This window comes from Lithobates pipiens, unplaced genomic scaffold, assembly GCF_037356315.1.
Source record: "Lithobates pipiens isolate NorthernLeopardFrog02 unplaced genomic scaffold, aLitPip1_a1.2 Scaffold_3, whole genome shotgun sequence".
Lineage (NCBI taxonomy): Eukaryota > Metazoa > Chordata > Amphibia > Anura > Ranidae > Lithobates > Lithobates pipiens.
The window spans coordinates 273,695,565-273,718,911 of NW_027507790.1; the positions used below are offsets into that span (position 1 = coordinate 273,695,565).

Consider the following 23,347-nt stretch of genomic DNA (forward strand, 5'->3'; position numbering starts at 1 on the left):
ATCCTGTCCTCCGCCTGTGTGATTCTTTGAGCTTGTGTTTGCAGCTCTATATATAGTTGCTCCAAACCTTTATGTACTGCTGCATCCACTGTGGCCACCAGCATGGGTCCCAGGAGGGCCACTACCTCCTGTGCAATGCTCACTGATTGTGTGAGCTCCTGTGCCTGGATCTCCGGGGATAACGGGAGTGGGGATGCAGCCGTGTGTGGAGCGTCATATTGGCTGTGCCAGGAGCTGTGCCCCCCGCGGGAGGTGTTTGCGCCCTGACCGCTCGAGCGTACGATCGCTCCACAAAGTGGTCCATGTGCCCCCTCTATGCCGCGGTGATGTCTACCCTCTTCCTGACCAGAGCACTTTTTGCCATTTGCCACTGCGTTGATTTAACTGACAATTCCACGGTCGTGCAAAGTTGCACCCAAACAAAATTGACAGATCGCTGTTTATAGTTTGTATGAACAGACAATCAGTCTTTTCTCCCCTCAGAGAACCGAAAACTGTGTGTTTACACACACACATCCCAGTTCTTGGTGTGTCACCAGCGATCGCGGGAGCCTGGCAGTGATCGCGATCGGTCACTTACATTGGCTCCGGGGGTTAGCAGCGGGTGTGCCCCTAGTGGCCACAGGTGCGAAGCGATGCTACATAATGTAGTTTTCATCTAGCCGTGCCATTCTGCTGCAGAAAAACTGCGGCTGCTGGTCTGCTGGTCAGCAAGTGGTTAAACAAGAATTATTGCATAAGAGTATATACTGTTTTGAGTTAAATATATATGTTGTTATCTTTGTATTTTATTGGAAATGATTAAAACAATTGAATTTAAAATTAGGCATATAATATAAACAGAAAGATTTTATTATAAAAAAAAAAAAAAAGCATTGATAAATGGGAATGAAGAAACAAGTGAAAGCAAGATATAAACAAATTGAACTTTAGCTTTAACTTGTTCGAGTTTATTTTATTTATTTTTTGTCCTCCAGTTGCATAAATATGTGAAACAAATAAAAAATCCATATAAGACGGCAGACAGAATGACCTTGTTTGATGAAAATGGTGAATTTCCTTTCTACTACAAAATAGTAAATGGGATGAAGTCTAACCGCCAACTTACGACAAGTAATACTGATGTTGGTTCATACACACCATGGGCTAAAGAGGAAGACCAACTTCACATTGACCCCACCAATATAATATGGGATGATGAGAATAATACGGTGAGGAGGAGAACATGAGGCTCTCACTTTTCATGACATTGGCCGTCCATTGTACAGTTTTCTCACCAGATATGTAAAAATGATAGTCAAGCAATGACATTTCTTAGCATCACCCATGAACTTTATTGCTTCAAATATTATATTAGTATTATCTGCCCTTCACATATAAGTATAAATAACACATAAATTGAACAAGTAAAATATTTGTAGGGATAAATTCCTACTCGCACTCATGGACTATGGGGTTCTCTACTAGGATTGACTTCTGTCCCTCAGGTTAAAATGATTTCAAGTCTATGTAACCTATACTCTCTTAGGCTGGATTCACACCTATGTATTTTTAGTGCTTTTAGCATTTTGCAGATTTGCACTACAGAACGTTTTCTAAAGGAAACCATGTTAAATGCAAAATGTAAAAAGCACTAAAACTGCATAGATGTGAATTCAGCCTTATTCCTCCTGTTTGGTCTGTTAAATATACCATTGAAATTATTGGAATTGTTGTGTTATACTTGTTCAAAATGAACAAAAAAAAGGAGGGCAAGGCTGACACCATTCAGTTACAAAAATATTTTTTAATACACTTCAATGTGCATGTAAACCCAAAATCCTTTTATCACTATGTTGGGCATCATGTCTCATTGCATTCAGTTTTCTTAAAGAGGAAGTAAACCCTGATGGGTTTAGTTCCTCTTTGATTCCCTGCAAAGGTAAAGCATAATGGACTACTATGCATCGCATAGTAGCCAATTACGCGTCACTTACCTGACACAGGAGCCAGCGAAGTCACCGCTGTCCCCTTGTGTACAGAGCCTCCATCTTCTTGGTGGGTCTCACTGCTCCGGCACTGTCATTTGGGGGAGCCGCGATGATGTCACTCCCACGCATGCGCACGGGAGCCGCCACTCGCAGCATATCGCCATCGACAGCGGCACGCTCAGTGCACCTGCGTGCCGCTGTCTAAGGCGCATGTGCCCTAGACAGCAGTGCCTGTGTTTTGGCAAATATCTCCTAAACTGTGTAGGTTTAGGAGATATTTCTTGGACCTACAGGTAAGCCTTAATCTAGGCTTACCTGTAGGTCAAAGTGGTTTGTAAGGGTTTACAACCACTTTAAGCAATTCTTTTTTTGGGAATCCTTTGCAGTTTCTCTGACCCGGAGATCACATCAGTAGCAGCACTTCCTATAGCAGGCTGACAACACTAATCAACTTCCTCAATATTATTATCAGCATTGTAAGTCTGCCATGAGTTCTCCTCCGGTGTGAGGCGGTGGCTAAGTGTTGTCAGCCTGAAATAAGATGAGTTGTTCCTGGAAGTTTCTTCAGACTATACACACTATGATGGAAGCCATACTGGAAAATAGATTTGGGGTTTGCATGCACCTTAAAGTGCAATGGAAACCATGAATAAGGAGATACAGTAATGTTTTGCAATGCACTAATATTGAATCTCCAATGTTATTTCACACAAGGAGACTTTTTTTTTGTTTCTTCACTTCCTTTAGATGCTGGAATCTAAGTGTGTGGACTCTTGTTTGCCCGGTTACAGAAAAAAGCCAGGAGCTTCAATCAACTCTTGCTGCTATGACTGTGTTCCATGTTCAGAAGGGCAGATATCCAATAGGACTGGTATACCTTATTTATATACAGTTTTATTTATTAATGGTTTTTAACTTTACATTGAAACTCACAGATGTGCAAAATCAGAGTATAACATACTGGTGCAGGGAATAACATGTGGGATGGTGTAATACTACTTGTAGCTTATATGTTTTTGGACTATTGAGGGAAACCTTCATGTACTCAGAGTTCTAACTAACTGCAGAAAGTTTACTGGTCTCTTATCATGTTAAGATCCTAGCACTGAGATTTAGGATTTTTAGTAAAGTCCATACACTACATCCAAGATATCTTTTAAGTACTTGCCGCCCACCCACCGTCAAATGGCGGCTGGGCTGTGCGGCTCATGTTCTAGGTGGACGTCATATGATGGCTTCCCAGAATCACAGCTGGTGCAGTAATCAGTGCCCTGATTACAATTAAGTGCCCACCACAGCCAGCAATCAGTTCCCAGCAGTGCTCACAAGTGGCAGCAATCAGTGCCCACAGGTGGCAGCAATCAGTGGCCATTAGTGATGCCAGTCAGTGCTGCCTATCAGTGCCACTTATCCGTGCTACCTTTTTGTGCTCACCAGTTCTGCCTATCAGTGCCCACCAGTGCCACCCAGTGATGCCTATCTGTGCCACAAATCAGTGCCACCTATTAGTGCCCATATGTGCAGCATATTTTTGCCTCCTCATTAATTCCCCCTAATCAGTGCCCATCACTGCCGCCTCATCTGTGCCCATCGGTAAAGCAGAAAAATTACTTATTTACTAAATTTACTAACAGTAAATTAGAAAAAACATTTTTTTTTTTCAAAATGTTGCACTAAAAAATCCAGAAGTGATTTAATACCACCAAAAGAAAGCTCTATTTGTGTGAAGAAAGTGATAAAAATTTCACATGGTTACAGTGTAGCATGACCGCGCAATTGTCATTCGAAGTGTGACAGTGCGGAAAGCTGAAAAATGTCCTGTGCAGGAAGGGGATGTAAGTGCCTGGTATTGAGGTGGTTAAAGTTGAAATGTAGCATCCCTTCCCTCCCAACAAGGTTTGCCTCAGGATTTTTTTTTTTTAAATACTCTATACTTGATTTTCTTGCTGCAGTCTTCAGGCCGATCTGGCTTTTTCACATATTCTTATTCATCCAAAGTTGGGCGGGATTCCTCCATAGGGACCAAAATGTTCTCATAACACAGCTTTTGACAGTGATTGGATGTGGGGCCAAAGGGAGAATTCAGAGTCTGAGATTACACCCAGCACCCTGGCATGCGGGGATGGTTTAATGGTTGTGCCATTGGGCACGTGGCAAGGAAATATTATTATATTATATGATATTGTATTAAATTATATTTACTATAATAATAACAATATAATCTACTTATTTACAGATGTGGTGACCAACCCAAAGATATCTACCTAAATTAAAGAAAGGAGAGAAATATGCAGTTAACATTTATGGGACATATGCAGAGTCTCCACTTGTTGGTGGACAGCAGGATAGCACCAGGAATATATATTCAGACTAGGGTTTCTCAACATTTTTCCAGAAGCAGCACTCTTTAAAAGTATGCAAAATCTAGAAGCACCCAGTCTAAAATATAAAAAAAAATTGAAATGTTGCATATCAATGGAAAAAATGAACCTTTGATGATGCACTTTACTACCTTGATTAATTAACTTCCCATCAAAAGCCTCTCGTCACATCAAAAATCCCTCAACATGTCCGAGTCCACCCTATACATCTAATTCCTCCCTGCATGTCAAATAGACATGTGCGGTTAGTTTGGATTCCGAATAAATATTTTCCGAAAGATTTTTCGTTATTCGGAGATATCCGAATACCCAAATTACAGTATAACCAAAATTTACCAAATGCCCTGAATAGCGAAACAAAATTCATCCAAATTTCCAAAATTGTTATAGAATTTTACATTAAACTCAATTTCTAACTTTCTAAACATATTTCTGAAATCAAAGACTGTGTGTTTATTTATAGTACAATTTCCAAATGATGCAGTTTTTGTTAAGACCCCTTTCACACTGAGGCACTTTTCAGGTGCTTTCATGCTAAAAAAAAGCGCCTTCAAAAGCGCTCAAATGTTTTACTGGCAGTTTGTGAAAGGGGCCTAAGCCAAAGGTGATTTAAAGAGTCATTGTAATCATTTGATGAAGATGTTCCTTTTGTTTGTTCACTTTGCCAAAAAATCTATTCAAATCATTCAAATCTAAGAAAAGAAAAAAGTTTTCGATTTGACCTAATTCAAAAATTTATCGTTTTGAACGTTTTGAATTGAAAAGAAATTGGAAATGCTAATAAAATTTAAAAAAGACATAAAACAAATTTAAGCTATGAATTCCGAATACAAATTCCAAATATGAATTGAACGAATCAACCAAATTTAAAAAAACAAAATAACCAGATTAACCAAATATTTTTGTCATGCACATGTCTAGTGCTAAAGTCCCCATTATATGTCAGAGTCCTCTCACCATATCAGGTTCTCCCCTATCACCAAGTCTTCTTATCACAGAGCCCATTCAAATCACAGAGGTCCCCATCATACAGTCCCTCATAACACAGCACTCCCAATCACACAGCCACCTATTCACATCAAACCCCTCCAGCAGTGTGGCAGAAGGCAGGAAGTAGAGCAAGTCTGGAAGAACCAGACTCCCATCCTGTCCTGAATGATGCCACCTGCATGCCACCTGCTCTGGATTAGCAGTATGAGTTGTGGTTTTTGCAAGGCAGGCTGGCTGTCAACTTTATAGCAACTAGAGATGAGCCAAACACCCCCCGGTTCGGTTTGCAGCAGAATATGTGAACAGGCAAGAAATTTGTTTCAACACGTGAACACACTGTTAAAGCCTATGGGACATCAACACAAATAATCAAAAGTGCTCATTTTAAAGGCTTATATGCAATTTATTGTCATAAAAAGTGTTTGGGGACCTGGGTCCTGCCCCAGGGGACATGTATCAATGCAAAAAACGCCAGTTCTTTTTCATGAGCAGTGATTTTAATAATGCTTAAAGTGAAACAATAAAAGTGTAATATTCCTTTAAATTTCATACCGGGGGGGTTTCTATAGCATGCCTGTAAAGTGGCGCATGTTTCCCGTGTTTGAAACAGTCCGAGAGCAAAAATGGGATTTTATATACAGCTTACCTGTAAAATCCTTTTCTTGAGAGTACATCACGGGACACAGGAGCTTCATTACATAGTGGGTTATATAGGCACCTCTGGTGATTGGACACTGGTTGACCCTAATTAAGGAGAATTCCTCCCCTATATAACCCCTCCCATCTGGGAGGCACCTCAGTTTTGTAGCAAAGCAATAAGAAACCACGTAAAACCCAAGAGGGGCGGGAGCCCTGTGTCCCGTGATGTACTCTCAAGAAAAGGATTTTACAGGTAAGCTGTATATAAAAATCCCATTTTCTTGATCATACATCACGGGACACAGGAGCTTCATTACATAGTGGGATGTCCCATAGCAATGCTCAGGTTGAGGGGAGGGAGACACAGATCATAAACATAGGCCGCCAGGGACCTGAGGACCTAAACTGCAGCCTGCAGTACACTGCGCCCGAAGGCGATATCCTCTTGCCCTCTGACATCCACCTGATAGAATCTGGTGAATGTGTGGACTGATGACCAAGTCGCAGCCTTACAGATCTGAGCCAGGGAGGCCTGATGATGCACTGCCCAAGAAGCACTGACAGCCCTAGTAGAGTGCGCTTTCACCTGAAAAGGAGGAATCTTCCCCTTTAAGTCATAGGCCTGAGAAATAACTTGTCTGATCCACCTTGAGAGAGTGGACTTTGACGCTGCCTGACCCTTTCTAGGGCCTTCCGGCAGAATAAATAAACAATCAGTTTTCCTTATCTGAGCAGTTGCTTGAAGATAAACACTGATTGCTCTAACCACATCCAAAGTGTGTAAAGACTCTTCCTCTTTGGACTGAGGGTCCGGAAAAAAGGATGGTAGGATTACATCCTGATTCAGATGGAAACCCGAAACCACCTTAGGTAGAAAAGACCCGTTGGGACGCATAACCACCCGGTCCTTATGGATAATTAAATACGGCTCTTTACTGGAAAGAGCTGCCAACTCTGATACTCTTCTAGCCGTGGATATGGCTACTAAGAAGACCAGCTTTTTAGTCAAGAGAGCTAAAGAAGCCAGATGCAAAGGTTCAAATGGTTGCCCCTGTAAGGCCGAGAGAACCAAATTCAGATCCCATGGGCATACCGGAGGTTTAACTGGCGGTTTTGTCCGCATAGCCCCCTGGATAAAAGCCCGTACCAGGGAATGTGATGCAAGTGGTTTTTGAAAAAATACCGACAGGGCCGAAATCTGCACTTTGATAGTGCTTATGGCCAAATTCATTTCTAGGCCTGACTGGAGAAAGGCCAAGATTCTGTTAATGACATACTTTCTAGGATGCCACTTCCTGAGTTCACACCAGGAACATATGTCCTCCAGATTTTGTAATAAATACGCCTGGAGGCCGGCTTTCTGGCATTGACCAGAGTAGAAAGGACTGGCCCCGAAAGGCCACGGTCTCTCAGAATGTGGGTCTCAGCAGCCAAACCGTCAAATTCAGACTGCGTAAAGCAGGATGGTAGATTGGACCCTGTGAGAGCAGATCTGGCCGGAGAGGGAGGGTCCATGGCCTGCCTACTGCCAACTTCATGATTTCTGCAAACCATGGTCGCCTGGGCCAAGCCGAGGCCACCAAAAGGACCGACTTCGTCTCCCTCTTGACCCTTCCCAGGAACCGCGACAGTAGCGGGCTCGGGGGGAAGACATAGATCAGATTGTACTGATCCCAGGGAACTGTCAGAGCATTTGACCCCTGAGCAAGCGCATCTCTTGTCCTTGACACAAACTTGTCCAGTTTCCTGTTGAACCTGGATGCAAACAGATCCACGTCTGGAGTGCCCCACTTGTGACATATGTTCTGAAACACGTCGGGGTGCAGGGCCCATTCTCCTGGGCACAATTGCTGGCGGCTGAGAAAATCCGCCTGCCAATTCTCCACTCCTGGGATGAAGACTGCAGAAAGACACGGAACATGCTTTTCTGCCCAGACAAGTATGCGATTCACCTCCTTTTGGGCCACCAGACTTCTGGTACCGCCCTGGTGATTGATATAAGCCACTGCGGTGGCATTGTCGGACTGAACCCGAACCGGGAAACCTCGCAGTCTGTAAGACCACTCTATGAGTGCCATGTAAACTGCCCGAATCTCCAAGATATTTATGGGTAGTAGACTTTCGGTCGCAGACCATCTACCCTGAGAGCACGTTCCCTCCAATACAGCTCCCCAGCCTGTCAGGCTGGCATCTGTTGTGACAATCTCCCATGAGAGAGGAAGAAAAGTTTTGCCTTTCAGCAAATTCCTGGTTTGTAACCACCAGACAAGACTTTTGCGTGTCCCGGGGGATAAACGCATAGGAAGATCCAGGGATTGGGGCTTCCTGTTCCAAGCCGCAAGGATGCATCCTTGCAGAGGCCTTGAGTGGAACTGGGCGAACGGGACGGCCTCGAATGAGGCGACCATCTTTCCCAATAGTCTCATGCACAACCGAATGGAGGAAGATCTTCTGCCCAGAATCAGACGCACCAGATCTCCAATGGCCAAGGCCTTTAGCCTTGGAAGAAACACCCTGCCCTGAGCGGTGTCGATAATTATACCCAGGTATTCCAACCTGGTAGTCGGTTGTAGGGACGACTTTTCTAGGTTTATAATCCAACCTAGGCGTTCTAGATGTTCTAGCGTTTTGGTGACGCTGCGACTTAGGAACACTGCAGTTCTCTCCACGAGAAGCAAGTCGTCTAGATAAGCCATGACGGCTATACCCTGAACTCTTAAGATTGCTAAGAGAGGGTCCAGAATCTTTGTGAAGACTCGAGGGGCTGTAGCCAGCCCGAACGGCAAGGCCACAAATTGAAAATGGCGCCGCTCTACCGCGAACCTTAGAAATTTCTGGTGTGCGGGAAAAATTGGCACATGGAGATATGCATCCTTGATATCTATTGAGGCCATGAATTCTCCCCCTTGCAGGGAGGAGACCACAGTGCGGATTGACTGCATTCGGAAGGTCTGGATGTGTAAAAACCGGTTTAGGTCTTTCAGATCCAGGATAGGTCTGACACTTCCATTTGGTTTTGGAACGGTGAAGAGATTTGAATAAAACCCTGAACCCTGATCTTTCGGGCTCACCTCTACTATCACACCCTGGGATAGTAATTGATCTAAGGCCAGGAATAGCGGTTTTTGCTTTACTGGATCCCTGGGGATCCTTGACCTTAGGAAACGAGAAGGTGGAATCTCCTGAAACTCTAGCTTGTAGCCCAGAGATACTGAAGAGATCACCCACTTGTCCTGAATCTCTTCCCGCCAGGTGCCTGCAAACTGCAGGAGCCTTCCCCCCACTCTGCCGAGCGGGGGCGCCCCTTCACAAGGAGGTTTTGGGGCTCTGCTTGGCAGGCTTTCGCCCCCAAGTCTTTTTCTGTCCCTGGGCTCGGCCTTGAGCCTTTCTAGCAGAGGAGGACTGAGAAGGCCGTCGCCACTGTTTAGAGCTTGATGCTTCGGGAGAGAGAGCACGCCTAAATGAAGGACGCTTGCTCTTTTTGACTGGAAGGAGAGCAGATTTACCTCCTGAAATATTTTGGACGTATTTATCTAATTCTTCCCCAAACAAACGCTCCCCACCAAACGGGAACCCAGTCAAATGTTTTTTGCATGACAGCTCAGCAGCCCAATTCTTTAGCCATAGGGCCCTGCGCATGTGTACCAACATGAGGGACAAACGTGATGCTTGTTGGACAGAATCCAAAATCGCATCAATTATGAAACACAGGATGTGAGGCAATTCTGCATAATTTTCTAATTCCTCACTGGGAAGGAGCCCAAACATCTGTTTAACCTGTTCCTTGAGGAACTGACACAACCCCACGGCTGCGACTGTAGGTTGCACTACAGCGCCAGCCATGGAAAAGGAGGCTTTTAATAAGGTTTCCAGCCTTTTATCAGTTGGATCCTTGAATACCTGTGCATTATCCAAAGGACAAGTTAGGTTTTTATTCACACAAGAAACAGCCGCATCGACAGATGGGACCCCCCACTTCTTGGTGAAACTTTCCTCCACAGGATAATGCATGGAAAACCTTTTGGGAGGAGTAAACAGTTTATCGGGATGTCCCCAATCCTCATACATCAATTTATCCATTAAAGGATGAATTGGGAAGGAACAATCAGTCTGTGGGGCTTTCCTGACTCCCAGGGAAGAGACAGAGGATGTAGCGACTTCAGCAGCAGGCATTCTGAATGTGGTACGCACCAATTCAGTATAATACTGCACCTGTTTTCTGAGTGCCTGGGAGGAGGGGACTATCTCCTCTTCCTCTGACTCATCCGACTGCTCATGATCCCTATCCAAAGATAGGGATCCCTCCTCATTTTCAGAACAACTATCCGAGAGAGGGATTTCAGCAGAGGGAGGGGATCTACCCCTTTTCCTGCTATCTTTTAGGGAAGCAGAAATAAAATTCATGATTCTCCCTTCAAAACCCTCCAATGTAGCCCTAAGGGAGTCCTCAGTGACATAAACCGGGGCTGCGACATTAGGAGAGGCTGCAAAACCCGACAGGGGCACCGACTCGTCTTGAGAGGCTGGCTCCAGTCTTGCAGAGGGGGATGGTAATTTACAGGCACTTTTGGAACCCCTGGACCTAGGCGGTGACTTGCCAGTGCTCTTATTACCTCCCCCTGAGACCCTCTTACGAGGAGACATAGTACTAAGCTACAAAGCAGAGGTACTAGTACAAGTGCGATCACTGTTGCGCTTAAAGTCTCACAATAAATCAATATATGCTTAAACTGCACAACCTGATGCTGAGTAGGTGTCTTAAGGTTTGCCTGGATCCAATCCCCACGGATGCTTACTGCCCACAGCTCCTGTGTCTCCAGTTACAGTCCCCTGACGCTCTGGGCTTTTAAAACTGCCGCCTGGCGCCTGCGCAGTACAGCGCCGTGCACACTGACATGCACGGCTTGTAACCACACCCCCCCCTCCTCCATTAGGCCAGGAGCACGAGGACCGCGGAATCCGGGGGGGGAGGAGAACCCAAAACGGAGCAGCGTGGGACCCCTGAACTGCGTGGGACCCCTGTTTACCTTCATCTGTGGCAGGGACTGCAATGGAGACGTGAGTAGCTGGAGAAACCAGGCTTTCACTGAGCGTGTTGTATTGAAAGGCATGTAAGTATGCATCAGGCTGCTCTTACTCCCTCTAGTGGTGGAAACCAGGTAAGACATACAACTACTCACAATGAAGAAATCCATTCATATATTTAAATATACAGGATGACTTCCCTTACCTGTCCCCGCCGCAGGAATTGCTGAATCAGACCAATTCCAGCCTTCACCCATCACAGCGGGTATTGCTAGCCAACCTTCAGGTATATCTGGGGCTCTTACGAAAAGAACCTACCACCTGGGCCATGTAGAAAGCTCTGCCAGAAACTTTCGGGCGCTCTGTATAAACAGTACCCCAAGTCTGGTTTTCCCAGAGTCCAGTCTTCCAATGGAGAGGACTTACAGGCAAAACCTCGCTTCTTCGGCAGACGAGGCCCGGGTACCATACCATCTTGGGAGTCAAATATCGGCCCGAGGTATGGATCCGGTTTGTTGTAGCCCTTCGGCCCTCGCAGGGACCTGCATAGAGCTAAGTTTTACGTGACCATCACCCAGACACTGGCGAAAAAACTGAGGTGCCTCCCAGATGGGATGGGTTATATAGGGGAGGAATTCTCCTTAATTAGGGTCAACCAGTGTCCAATCACCAGGGGTGCCTATATAACCCACTATGTAATGAAGCTCCTGTGTCCCGTGATGTATGATCAAGAAATTACATTTCTAAAGGAATAAAAGTAATTTAAAACTACTTGTGGCTATAATCAATTGTCTGTCCTGGCAATACAGATAAAATAAGTCATTGGAAAAAACATCATGGGATCCCCCCAGTCCATTACCAGTCCCTTTGGGTCTGGTATGAATATTAAGGGGAACCCCAAACCAAAATTAAAAAAAATGGCGTGGAGTCCCCCCAAAAAATCCATACCAGATCCTTAGCTGAGCCAACAACTATAAAGGGATTGTAAAAATATAATGAAGAAAAAAAATTTTTTTATTCAATTACTTAATTTTTTTAAATATTGAAACAAAAAATGACAACTTCAAAAAACTTGCCATGCCTCTTGCTAATGCCTCATACTGTCTACTTTACAAAAAGGGATCATTTGTAGGGAATTTGTATTGTCCTGGCATTGTATGGCCTCAAGAAATGAGAGGCCATCAGTACATCAGAATTATTAATTTTTCAAATATATACTGGTTATTAAAATAACAAAATTTACTAGACCAATCCTAAAAAAAAAAATTGAGTCATTAGAAAACCTTCTACAACTACTATATAAAAATAACATTTAACCCATCCTCATCCACCAATTCCCATAATAAAATCTTTAAGAAAATGGTCATCAATAATTTGAATTCCATGCATGTTAAAACCAAAGCCAAGCCAAACACATAAACTAGATTGATAGTAGTATCAAAAGTTTATTAACGACTTCCCACCCGGCCAATGTACATAAACGGCCGGGTGGGTGCTCTCTCCTTCTGAGTGGATGTTCAGGAACATCCCCCATCAGGAGATTGATCACGTGCACGTGTGCCCATGCAGCAGTGCGATCCCGATGCGCTCGTGTCACCCGGACACGGCGCATCTCCGATCAGCAGGAGGGCACTGTAATTGGCCCTCCTGATCACATGATGGCCATGTCCAATCACAGACATCATGTGATGTAAACACAGAGCCGGTTGCTAGGCAATAGGGATGAGTGAACAGTTCTGCCCAAGCATAAGTTCGGGCTGAACTTTCATTGTTCGGACGTCAGGCGAACATCCAAACAAACGGGTCGTTCGACCGTTTGTTCGGCCCCCCGAACCGACCACAATGCATTGTGACGTTGGACAGTGCATTGCAAGCTCTGATTGGCTGAAGCAGTGGCTTCAGCCAATCAGGACACAGAGCACTGTCAAAGTCATGATTGGACACTGTCATTATGGCTTTATCCAACCATGCCTCATTCCCGCCCCACAGTATAAAAGTATTCATTCAATGGCAGCCATTTTCAGTGTGATTTTGGCATGGAGAGAGATAGAACAGGGCTCTGTTCAGTGCTATTAGTTAGTGTGTTATACTGTGCTATTTTGCTTCAATTGTCAGTATAGTATATTAGTTTAGTGTCAGTCTAGGGATAGTGTGAGAGTAGTGAGGATCATCATTCAGCTTTTCATAGTGTGCAGTTAGATTAGGGACAGCTCAGATAGTTTCAGTGTAGTGAGACCGTGTCAGTAATCTTGACATTATTATATAGCTAGAGTAGGGACAGTTCAGATAGCTTCAGTGTAGTGACGGTTGAACACCATCTATTTGATTGCGTTACTGCCAGTTTAACGTCATATAGTTTTGCGTGCATTACTGCCAGTTTAATGCCATACCGTTTTGCGTGTGTTACTGCCAGTTTAACGCCATATAGTTTTGTATGCGTTACTGCCATTTTAATGCCATATAGTTTTGCGTGTATTACTGCCAGTTTAAGGCCATATAGTTTTGCGTGGGTTACTGCCACTTTAACGCCATATAGTTCTGTGTGCGTTACTATAAGTTCAACGCCATATAGTTTTGTGCGTTACTGCCAGCTTAACGCCATTTACTTCTGTGTGTGTTACTGACAGTTTAATGCCATATAGTTCTGTGCGTCACTTTACCTTTGGTGCATTATATTGCAGTATATTATATTGTATCCGTGGAGTGTGTCTGTGTAGTGTAAGTACTCAAATTAAAGGGCACCAAACACCTCTTTACATTGATTAAAGTGCATCTACGTACAGATTCCAACTTCTCCTTTACATTTACTTATAAACACCACCCCCTTCCTCTGAATAATGTCTGGGAGAACAACAAGGAAAGGCAGACATCCCCTTGGCACTATAAGGGGGCCAGCAACAAATGTGTCCACAGGCAAAGGTGGACATGGTGGTCAGTCCTCAGGCAGGGCATCATTTCCTCTGTTTAGTGAGTTTACCCATGCCATCCAGCCACAACATTCAGAGGAGGTGGTGGACTGGCTTACTAAACCTTCCTCATCCTCCTCATCCTCTGTCACACAAGCAGAGACAAGTGTGCAGTCCCCTGCAGTTGCCAGAGTGGATAAAACTGCCTCCTTGTCCACAGCTATTCCTGCCGTAGCCCGAACGTTAGCCATTGAAGAGTCAGCTGAGTTATTTGAACACAGCATCGTCCACTTGTCCTTGATAATGCCCAGCCATTACTGGATTCAAATACTGGTTCTGAGGTTGAGGATGACAGGAAGATGAGCCTAGAGAGAGGGAGGAGCACTGGTAGACAAATTGGCATTCATGTTCCCCAAGCCGCAGCGTATTCCCAAGTTGTCTCCAGTGGTAATGATGAAGATGGAGATGATAATGATGATGATGGTGATGATGAGGTCACTGATGCGACTTAGGTGCCAGATACAGCAGAGGAGGAAACTGAATGTGAGGGGTCACAACCCCAAGGAGGTCAGAATTAAAAAAGAGTAGAGAGCAGCCATCCTATTCCATCACATTCTGCAGCTGTCATCTCCTGGCCAACTCCCCACAGCTCAACGGTCTGGGCTTTTTTCAGCACATCTGGAGTAGATCGCACTGTTGCTATCTGAAAACTGTGTCACAGGCACATCAAACGTGGCAAAAACGCCTACCATTTGGTTACTGCATGCCTAACAAGGCATTAACGTCCAATCAATCAGCCCGTTGGCAAGAGCACATAAAAGTCACACAAAAGGGGCACAAATCTGTCCCTCCTCCTCCTTACCCTCTTCAGTCTGCCCCTGCGATACCAAGTCATTACCTTTCAGCAGCCTCCACTGACAGGGATGATGGTATAGCACATAGCTGTAGACAGTAGCCGGCCAATTTCTCTGCCCCATCTTCTGCAGTGGAAAAGAAATACATTCCCTGCCACCCACATGCCCAGCGCCTGAATGCAAGCTTGTCAAAACTTTTGGCTCTCCAACTTCTGCTTTTCAGCCTGGTGGATTCTGCCCCCTTCTGTGAATTTGCACAATGTGCTGTACCACAATGGCAGGTTCCCAGTCTATACTACTTTTCATGTAAGGCCGTTCCATTTCTCTACCATCACGTGGAAGGGAATGTTCTGGCATTGTTGGGCAAGGCAGTAAGCCATAAAATCCACCTTACTACTGACACGTTGTCCAGCAAGCATGGGCAGGGATGATATATTTTGTTCACAGCACACTGGGTAACGCTGCATGCAACTCGAAAGGATGCAGGACAGGGCTCAGTGCTGCAGCTTGTTGTGCCCCTCATGTCTCCATACAGTTGGTGGTGATGATGCCAGACCTGTGAGCTCTACCCCCTCCTCCTCCACTACCTCCATGTCCTCCTCTGCAGAATTGTTCTATGAACATCAGGTACCCCCTAAGCATTCAAAAGGCTTTCCCCAGAGTCAGGCTAAACGGTGCCATACAGTGCTTCAGCTGGTGTGTTTGGGGACAGAAACCACAGAGGTGGTTCACACAACGCCAGCTGAAGCCAGGAATTGTGATGTCCAATAATGGCTCAAACTTCCTGTCTACCCTTAGACAGGGAAAGTTGACACATGTGCCATGCCTGGCACATGTCCTCAATTTGGTGGTGCAGTGTTTCCTAAGTACGTACACAGGGTTGCAAGATGTACTAAAGCAGGCCTGAAGAGTCTGTAGCCATTTCAGGCAGTCATACACAGCCAGTGCTCGGTTGGCTGAAATTCAGCGGGAATTCCACCTGCCCATAAACCGTCTGATTTGTGACATGCCCACCAATAGCAGAATACATTTTAGCTTAAATTTATGACAACATTCGATTTTATTGGATTTCTTTTAAAATAGAAAGAAGAAAATATAGTTTTTTTTTTCCAAATTTACGCTCTTTTTTGCTTATATCGCAACAAAAAAATGATAACAATTTAATTTGGGTACAGTGTAGCATGACCGCGCAATTGTCAATGAAAATGCAAGGAAGGGGGCAAAAGTGCCCAGTATTGATATGGTTAAGGAAAAAGGACTTGATGATCGGACCAGCTGGCAAGGGTGGGGGAGTAGTGATTTGGGATAAACAGGACCACATAAAAGAATCCTATAATATTCTAAATTATTTTTTGGGGGTCCCCACGCCATTTTATTTTTACATTTGGTGTGGGGTTCCCCATAAAATCCATACCAGACACAAAGAGGCTGGAATGAATTGGGGGGATCCCCACTTCATTTTTTTTTACCGCTGTCGCTTACCGACGGCTCCAGTAAGCGGAGGAGGGTGCGGGAGAGCGGAGGTGGTGGACCACCATTATCGTAAACACAACTGTCTCCTGAAAAGATGGATATCTCGGTTGTGGAAGCAGCTGCTGCCGTTACCGAGATATCCATCTTCAAAGTGCCGACGTATATCTATAGGAGCCGGTCGGCAAGTGGTTAAAAAACAATATTTAAAAAAAAAAAATGTTCATTGATAGTATCAAAAATATATATATATATTTTTTTTTAATTAAAAGGTGTAATGTCTCCCCTATGAATACCAGACTCTTTGGGTCTGCTATGGATTTTAAGGGGAACCCCATGCCAAAATTTAAAATAAATCCATACCAAACCCTTATCCGAGTACATAGCCTGTCAAAATAGAAGAAATGGCTGTATTCTGCAATCGATCAAAATTCTTTATTGGAACATCCCAAGTGCTAATAAGAACAGAGAGATGGTAGACGTGTTTCATACACTTCAGGTGCACTTAATCATTACCTTGGGTAATGATTAAGCGCACCTGAAGTGTGTGAAACACGTCTACCAGCTCTCTGTTCTTAGCACTTGGGATGTTCCAATAAAGAATTTTGATTGATTGCGGAGTGCAGCCATTTCTTCTATTTTGATTGCATGTGGAGGTGAGCCGGGGCATACATTAGTTCATCAGGCTTCTTGTCTCAGCTGGAGCGTTGAGTTTTCTTGTTTGGATATAGCCTGGCAAGCCAGGAATAGGGGGAAGAGCATCCCCTCGAACCATACCAGGCCACATGCCCTTTAACATAGGGGGTGTTTTGGGGCAGGGGGAGCTCTACCCCCCTCACCCCAAATCCATAATACTGGGGTATTTTACATAATGATCCCATTTTTGATCCTACACTATGAGAACAACCATAAGTGGTGTTCAGAAGAGCACCTAATTTACGGATTAAATTAGCCCAAAATGTGGTTGACCCTCCAAATGCAATCTCCTTTTTTATTGACCTGCAGGGCTTTTTCTCATGCAATAAATATGTTTCCTGTAGGGAGAATGGTGTTAGGAAGGTAAAAATCTCTATCTTCTCCAGATCCAGAGATATGTGGATATATTTGCCATATTGGCTTCCAGTCCTGGACTTCTAAGCTGTAAACGCTTTCAAAATGTTTCATTATCTTATTTAACCACTTCTCACCCACCATATAGCAATATGACGTGCGTAAAGTAGTTCAGTTATTCTGACCGAACGTCATATAACATCCAGCATTATAAGCCGTGAGGAGAGCGGAAGTCTGATGCACTGCAACTCCGATCTAGGTAAATAGACTCTGATGGAGGCGCTTTACCATGTGATCAGCTGTGTCCAATCACAGCTGATCATAGTGAAAACAGGAAAAGTCATTTATCACTTTTCCTCTATCACGTCTGACAGACATGAGTACAGGAGAGCCGATTGGCTGCTCTCCTGATAGGGGGGTCTGCCCCCTCGAGAATGCACACCCAGGACCACCAGGAATGCCCACTAATGATGTCCACCTATGACCACCAGGTATTTTTGAACAAAGTGTCCTTCTGTCCAAGTTCTCCTTACTAGGGATGAGCCGAACACCCCCCGGTTCGGTTCGCACCAGAACTTTCGAACGGACCGAAAATTTGAATGAACGTTAGAACCCCATTGAAGTCTATGGGACTCGAACGTTGGAAATGAAAAGTGCTAATTTTAACGGCTAATATGCAAGATACTGTCCTAAAAGGGGTTTGGGGACCTGGCTCCTGCCACAGGGGACATGGGTCAATGCCTAAAATGTTTTTAAAAATGGCAGTTTTGGCGGGAGCACTGATTTTAATGACGATTAAAGTGAAAAAAAAAGTGAAATATTCCTTTAAATATGGTGCCTGGGGGGTGTCTGTACGATGCCTGTGAAGTGCCACATGTTTCCCGTGTTTAGAAAAGTCCCTGCACAAAATGACATTAAACGGAAATAACACCATTTAAAACTGCTTGCGGTTTTAATCTTATATCTGGTTCCTGCAATATGGTTGAAAATCATTGAGAAAAATGGCATGGGTAGCCCTCCCTGCCCATTACCAGCCTCTTTAGGTCTTGTACGCATATTAAGGGGAACCCTGTACCCATATTAAAAAAAGGAAATGCGTGTGGCCCCCAGGCCCTATATACTCAGAACAGCAGTATACAGGCGGTGCAAACAAGACAGGGATTGTGTAGGTTTGTTGTGCTAAGTTGAATCTGTTTGTAATTTTCAACTGGTACATTTTTAAAGTGTAGCTCCAGTCAAAAAAACTATTTTTAAGCTTTTTAGAAAACATAGGGAAGGGTTATCACCCCTGTATAATTTGTTTTGTCGTCCATCTTTTTTCATCTCACTTGCTGTTGTCTCCTTCCGTTTGCAAGTAGGAGATGTTTGTAAATTGGATGTTTGAAAGTAGGGGCCTGCCCTATATGCTCTGCAGAAATGGCGGAACAAGGTGTTGGTTTTGCCACAACATTGTAAGCCCTCAAAGTGACTCTTGGTGGGCGCTGGAGCGCCCTGCTGTGAACGATTATATCAAGAATTGTAATTACATGCCATTGTTGAACAGTGGTAGAAAAATTGACCTTTGGTGGTTGTGGTGCTGGTGCCACAACACTAAAAGTCCTCACCGTTACTCTGGGTGGGCACAGGAAGGGGCCCTCCTGTGAAATATTATATCAAGAATTGTAATTACATGTCCCTGTTAAACAGGGGCAGAAAAATTGGGCCTTAGGCACTGGTGCCACCACACTGCAACCTCTTCCATATACTCTAGTTTTATTGTAGGAATTAGCCCTGCTGCAAAGCATTGCATCAAAAATTGTACTTAAACGCCCCTGTTAAACAGGGGCAGAAAAATTGGGCCTTAGGCACTGGTGCTGTTGCCACCACACTGCAACCTCTGCCATATACTCTAGTTTTATTGCAGGAATTAGCCCTGCTGCAAAGCATTGCATCAAAAATTGTACTTAAACGCCCCTGTTAAACAGGGGCAGAAAAATTGGGCTGATGGCATCAACCAGAACCAGAAATGTTCTTCCAACATATCAGCGGAGGAGGAAGAGGATAGACAATCAACATAACAGGACAGTCACTCAGCATCAGCATAGGCAGTCTTGAAGGGATGTGGTATTTCAAAAAAAATTATTCGGTTACATCAGCTTCAGGTGCTTGGTAGCTGTGGGTGATCCAAGACTGATTCATCTTGATGAAGGTCAGTCGATCAACTGATTCGGTGGACAGGCGCACCCTGTGATCGGTAACAAAGCCACCAGCAGCACTGAAGGTGCGTTCCGAAAGAACGCTGGATACAGGACAGGCCAGTAGCTCAATTGCATACTGTGCAAGCTCTGGCCAGTGATCCATCCTCAAGACCCAGTAAGCCAGAGGATTTTCGGTGGGAAAGGTGTCCAAGTCTGACCTTGCCCCTAGGTATTCCTGCACCATGTAAATCAGACGCTGGCAATGGGGGCTGGAACCGATCATACCTTGGGGCTGCGGACTAAAAAATTGTCTGAAAGCATCAGTCAGACGGCCACCTTCTCCACCGCTCCTTCTGACCGATGCCTCAGCAACACGTTGTCCAGGACCAGGAGTTTGTAACCTCCCAGTCTCTGGGAACGCGTTGCACAGACCTTTCTGCAAAGCCTCCCGGAGATGTCTCATCCTCTGCTCCCTCTGCGATGGCAAGATAAGGTCGGCAACCTTACCCTTGTACCGTGGATCAAGGAGAGTGGCCAGCCAGTAATGGTCCCTCTCCTTGATCCGAAGAATACGAGGATCCTTCCGCAGGCTTTGCAGGATCAGGGAGGCCATGCAGCGTAGGTTAGCTGAGGCATTCGGTCCGGAGTCCTCTGGGTCACTAAGGGCAACATGATCCGCAGCTACCTCCTCCCAGCCACGTACAAGTCCACGCGTTTCTTGGGACTGTAAATCATCCCTACAAGACTGCTGCTGCTGATGTTGATGCTGATGCTGAGTGCCAGCCTCCACCTCCATGCTGACACAATCATCCTCCTCCTCCTCTTCCTCCTCCTCATCCTCTTCCTGTGTGATGGGTGGCACAGCAGGAACACTGTCTGGATAAAGGGGGCCTTGAGAGGCAAGGAAGTCCTCCTCTTCCTGCCTCTGTTCTGCCTCAAGTGCCCCTGTCCATTAGTCCACGCAGCGTATGCTCCAAGAGGTGGACAAGAGGTACAGTGTCACTGATGCATGCACTGTCACTGTTCACCATCCTTGTGGCCTCCTCAAATGGTGACAGGACAGTGCATGCATCCCTGATCATGCCCCACTGGCGTGGTGAGAAAAAACCGAGCTCCCCTGACCTTGTCCTGGTGCCGTAGTCGCACAGGTACTCATTGATGGCCCTCTGCTGCGTGTGCAGCCGCTGCAGCATGGCCAATGTTGAGTTCCATCTGGTGGGCATGTCACATATAAGGCGGTTCTTGGGCAGGTTCAACTCCTTTTGGAGCTCAGCCAGCCGAGCACAGGCATTAAATGATCGGCGGAAATGCACACAGACTTTCCTGGCCTGCTTCAGGACATCCTGTAAGCCGGGGTACCTGCCCAAGAACCACTGCACCACCAGGTTAAGGACGTGAGCTACACAGGGCACATGGGTCAGTTGTCCCTGTCGGAGGGCGGAGAGGAGGTTGATGCCATTGTCGCAAACCACCATTCCTGGCTTAAGCTGGCGTGTCGTCAACCACCTCTCAGCCTGCCCCTGCAGAGCTGACAAAACATCCGCCCCAGTGTGGCTCCTGTCCCCCAAACAAACCAGCGCAAGCACGGCATGGCATCGTTTTGCCTGCGTACTTTGCGTAGCCCCTGGAACGCCTACGGAGCACCGCTGGTTCTGAGGACAGAGCACTGGAAGAGGCCATGGAGGAAGAAGAAGAGGAGGGGGTGGAGGAGAGAGGTGTGTCACAACCAATAGTAGCATTTTGGAGGCGTGGTGGCGGAACAAGCTCCAACACTACTGCACCTTGTCCTGCATCCTTCCCAGCAGCCAGAAGAGTGACCCAATGGGCCGTGAAAGACAGGTAACGTCCCTGTCCATGCCTGCTGGACCATGAGTCAGCGGTAATATGCACATTACCGCTGACCGCCCTGTCCAGCGAGGCAAGGACATTGCCTTCCACATGCCGGTAGAGAGCCGGAATCGCCTTCCGTGAGAAAAAGTGGCGTTTGGGGACCTGCCACTGAGGAACCGCACATTGTACAAACTCACGGAAGGGGGCCGAGTCTACCAACTGAAAAGGCAGCAGTTGAAGTGCTAGCAATTTAGCCAAGCAAGCATTCAACCGCTGGGCATGTGGATGGCTGGGAGTAAACTTCTTCCGCCGGTCCAGCAGCTGGGGCAGGGACATTTGCCTGCTATAATCGGACGTGGGTGTACCGCTAGCAGAGTTCCCGGAAGCACTTGGCTGTGACACACCTAATTCTACACCTTCATTCCTCTCAGAGCAGGTTTCAGAGAGGACTGAAGGTCTAGTGGGGTTGGAGATGCCAGCTGATGAGGAGCAAGGAGAGGTCCGCTTTGTTCTTTGGTGTGGGTCTTTGAGGTACGCTTGCCAATGAGCTGCATGGCAGGTCAACATATGTCTGGTCAAGCATGTGGTGCCAAAGCGGCTGATGTTTTGGCCACGTGAGATACGCTTGAGACATATGTTGCAAATAGCAGCGGTGCGATCTGATGCACTCGTCTCAAAAAAGGCCCACACCAAAGAACTTTTAGAATAACGCGCAGAGGCAGCGCTCTGCACAGGCGGAGCTCTGCGGTGTGATTCAGTCGGTCCCCCAGGGCATCCTGCCTCGTTGGACATGTGCCTCCTCCTCCTCCTCCTCCTCCTCCTTCTCCCTCCTTCCAGGCACCCACGTGGAGTCAGTGCCCTCATCATCCCCTCCCTCTTCATCGCTGTAGCAAACCTGGCAGTATGCTGCAGCTTGTGGAACATGACTGCCAGATTGCTGTCCTTCTTGAGCATCTCCTCTCTCTGCGCTCACGTTACTGCCTTCCTCTAGCTGAGTGTCATCATCAGAGCCCACAAAACACTGGGCATCCTCCTGGAGCATGTACCCAACACTGTGCTCAAAGAGTTCAGGAGACTCCTCAGGAGGACGTGGTGGGTCTAGGGAAGGAGTCACTGATGATGACATTGAGAGGAGGGAAGACGATGCGTTGGCAGCTGCTTTGCTACTACCGTGAGACTGGGTGAGAGAGGATGAGGAGGATGAAGAGGGCTTGGTCATCCACTCTACCAAGTCGTTGGCATGTTGCGGTTCAACATGTCCAGCTGCCGAAAAGAAGGACAAGCATGTCCCATGGCCACGTGCTGATGACAATGCACCGTGTCCACGACCAGCACTGTTGTCTCTAGACACAGAGCCTGCTTGCCCTCTTTTATCGGCTCGCGCCTGTCTGCCTCTCCTTGCTGGCCTTCCAGACATGGTAATGGCCTGAAGGGAGTTTGGGTAAAACAGCAGTTGGGTAGTTTATATTGTGCTGGAGGCACACAACACCCACTAACTCCTGCAGATGCCTTTATTATAGAACACCAGAGATAAAGGGGTATATACAGATGTATACTGTGCTGTGCTGGAGGCACACACAACTTCCAATAACTCCTGCAGATGGCAAGTGGGCTCAAATAGAGAACAGCTATGTAGGTGGATATAGCGGTATGTACTGGGTACAGAGCACGCAGACAGCATGCACTATCTCCTAACACTACTGACTGCAAGCTCTATTATTAAAGATAGATCACTAGCTATATAGGTGAGGTGAATATCGCGGTGTATACTGCGGTCAGGGCACGCAGACAATAACCACTACACAACAGCAAGATAGAAAATCGGCCGAAAACGATCGGTGTGTACTGTGTTGAAGGTACACAGAACACCCACTGCTTCAGACGCCAACACACTACACGAGGCCGCCACGATGGCGGCCTTATATAGTGTGGGGCGTGCACTACACAGCCTGAGCTATGATTGGCCACAGGCATCCTGCCTGTGGCCAATCATGGCTCTCCTCGCTGCTGGCGCTGCGATTGGCCAAGCATGCGGGGTCACAGTGCATGCTTGGC

At 46.0% G+C, this 23,347-nt stretch overlaps 1 protein-coding gene across 1 annotated transcript in view; it reads left to right on the forward strand.

Moving 5' to 3' along the window:
• Window positions 1–23,347, forward strand: part of LOC143941157 (vomeronasal type-2 receptor 26-like) — a 128,669-nt gene that overhangs the window by 103,700 nt on the left and 1,622 nt on the right. Inside the window, exons 4-5 of the mRNA XM_077463183.1 lie at window positions 978–1,211; window positions 2,718–2,841. Coding sequence (XP_077319309.1) covers window positions 978–1,211; window positions 2,718–2,841 — 358 coding nt within the window. The remainder of the gene's footprint in view (window positions 1–977; window positions 1,212–2,717; window positions 2,842–23,347) is intronic.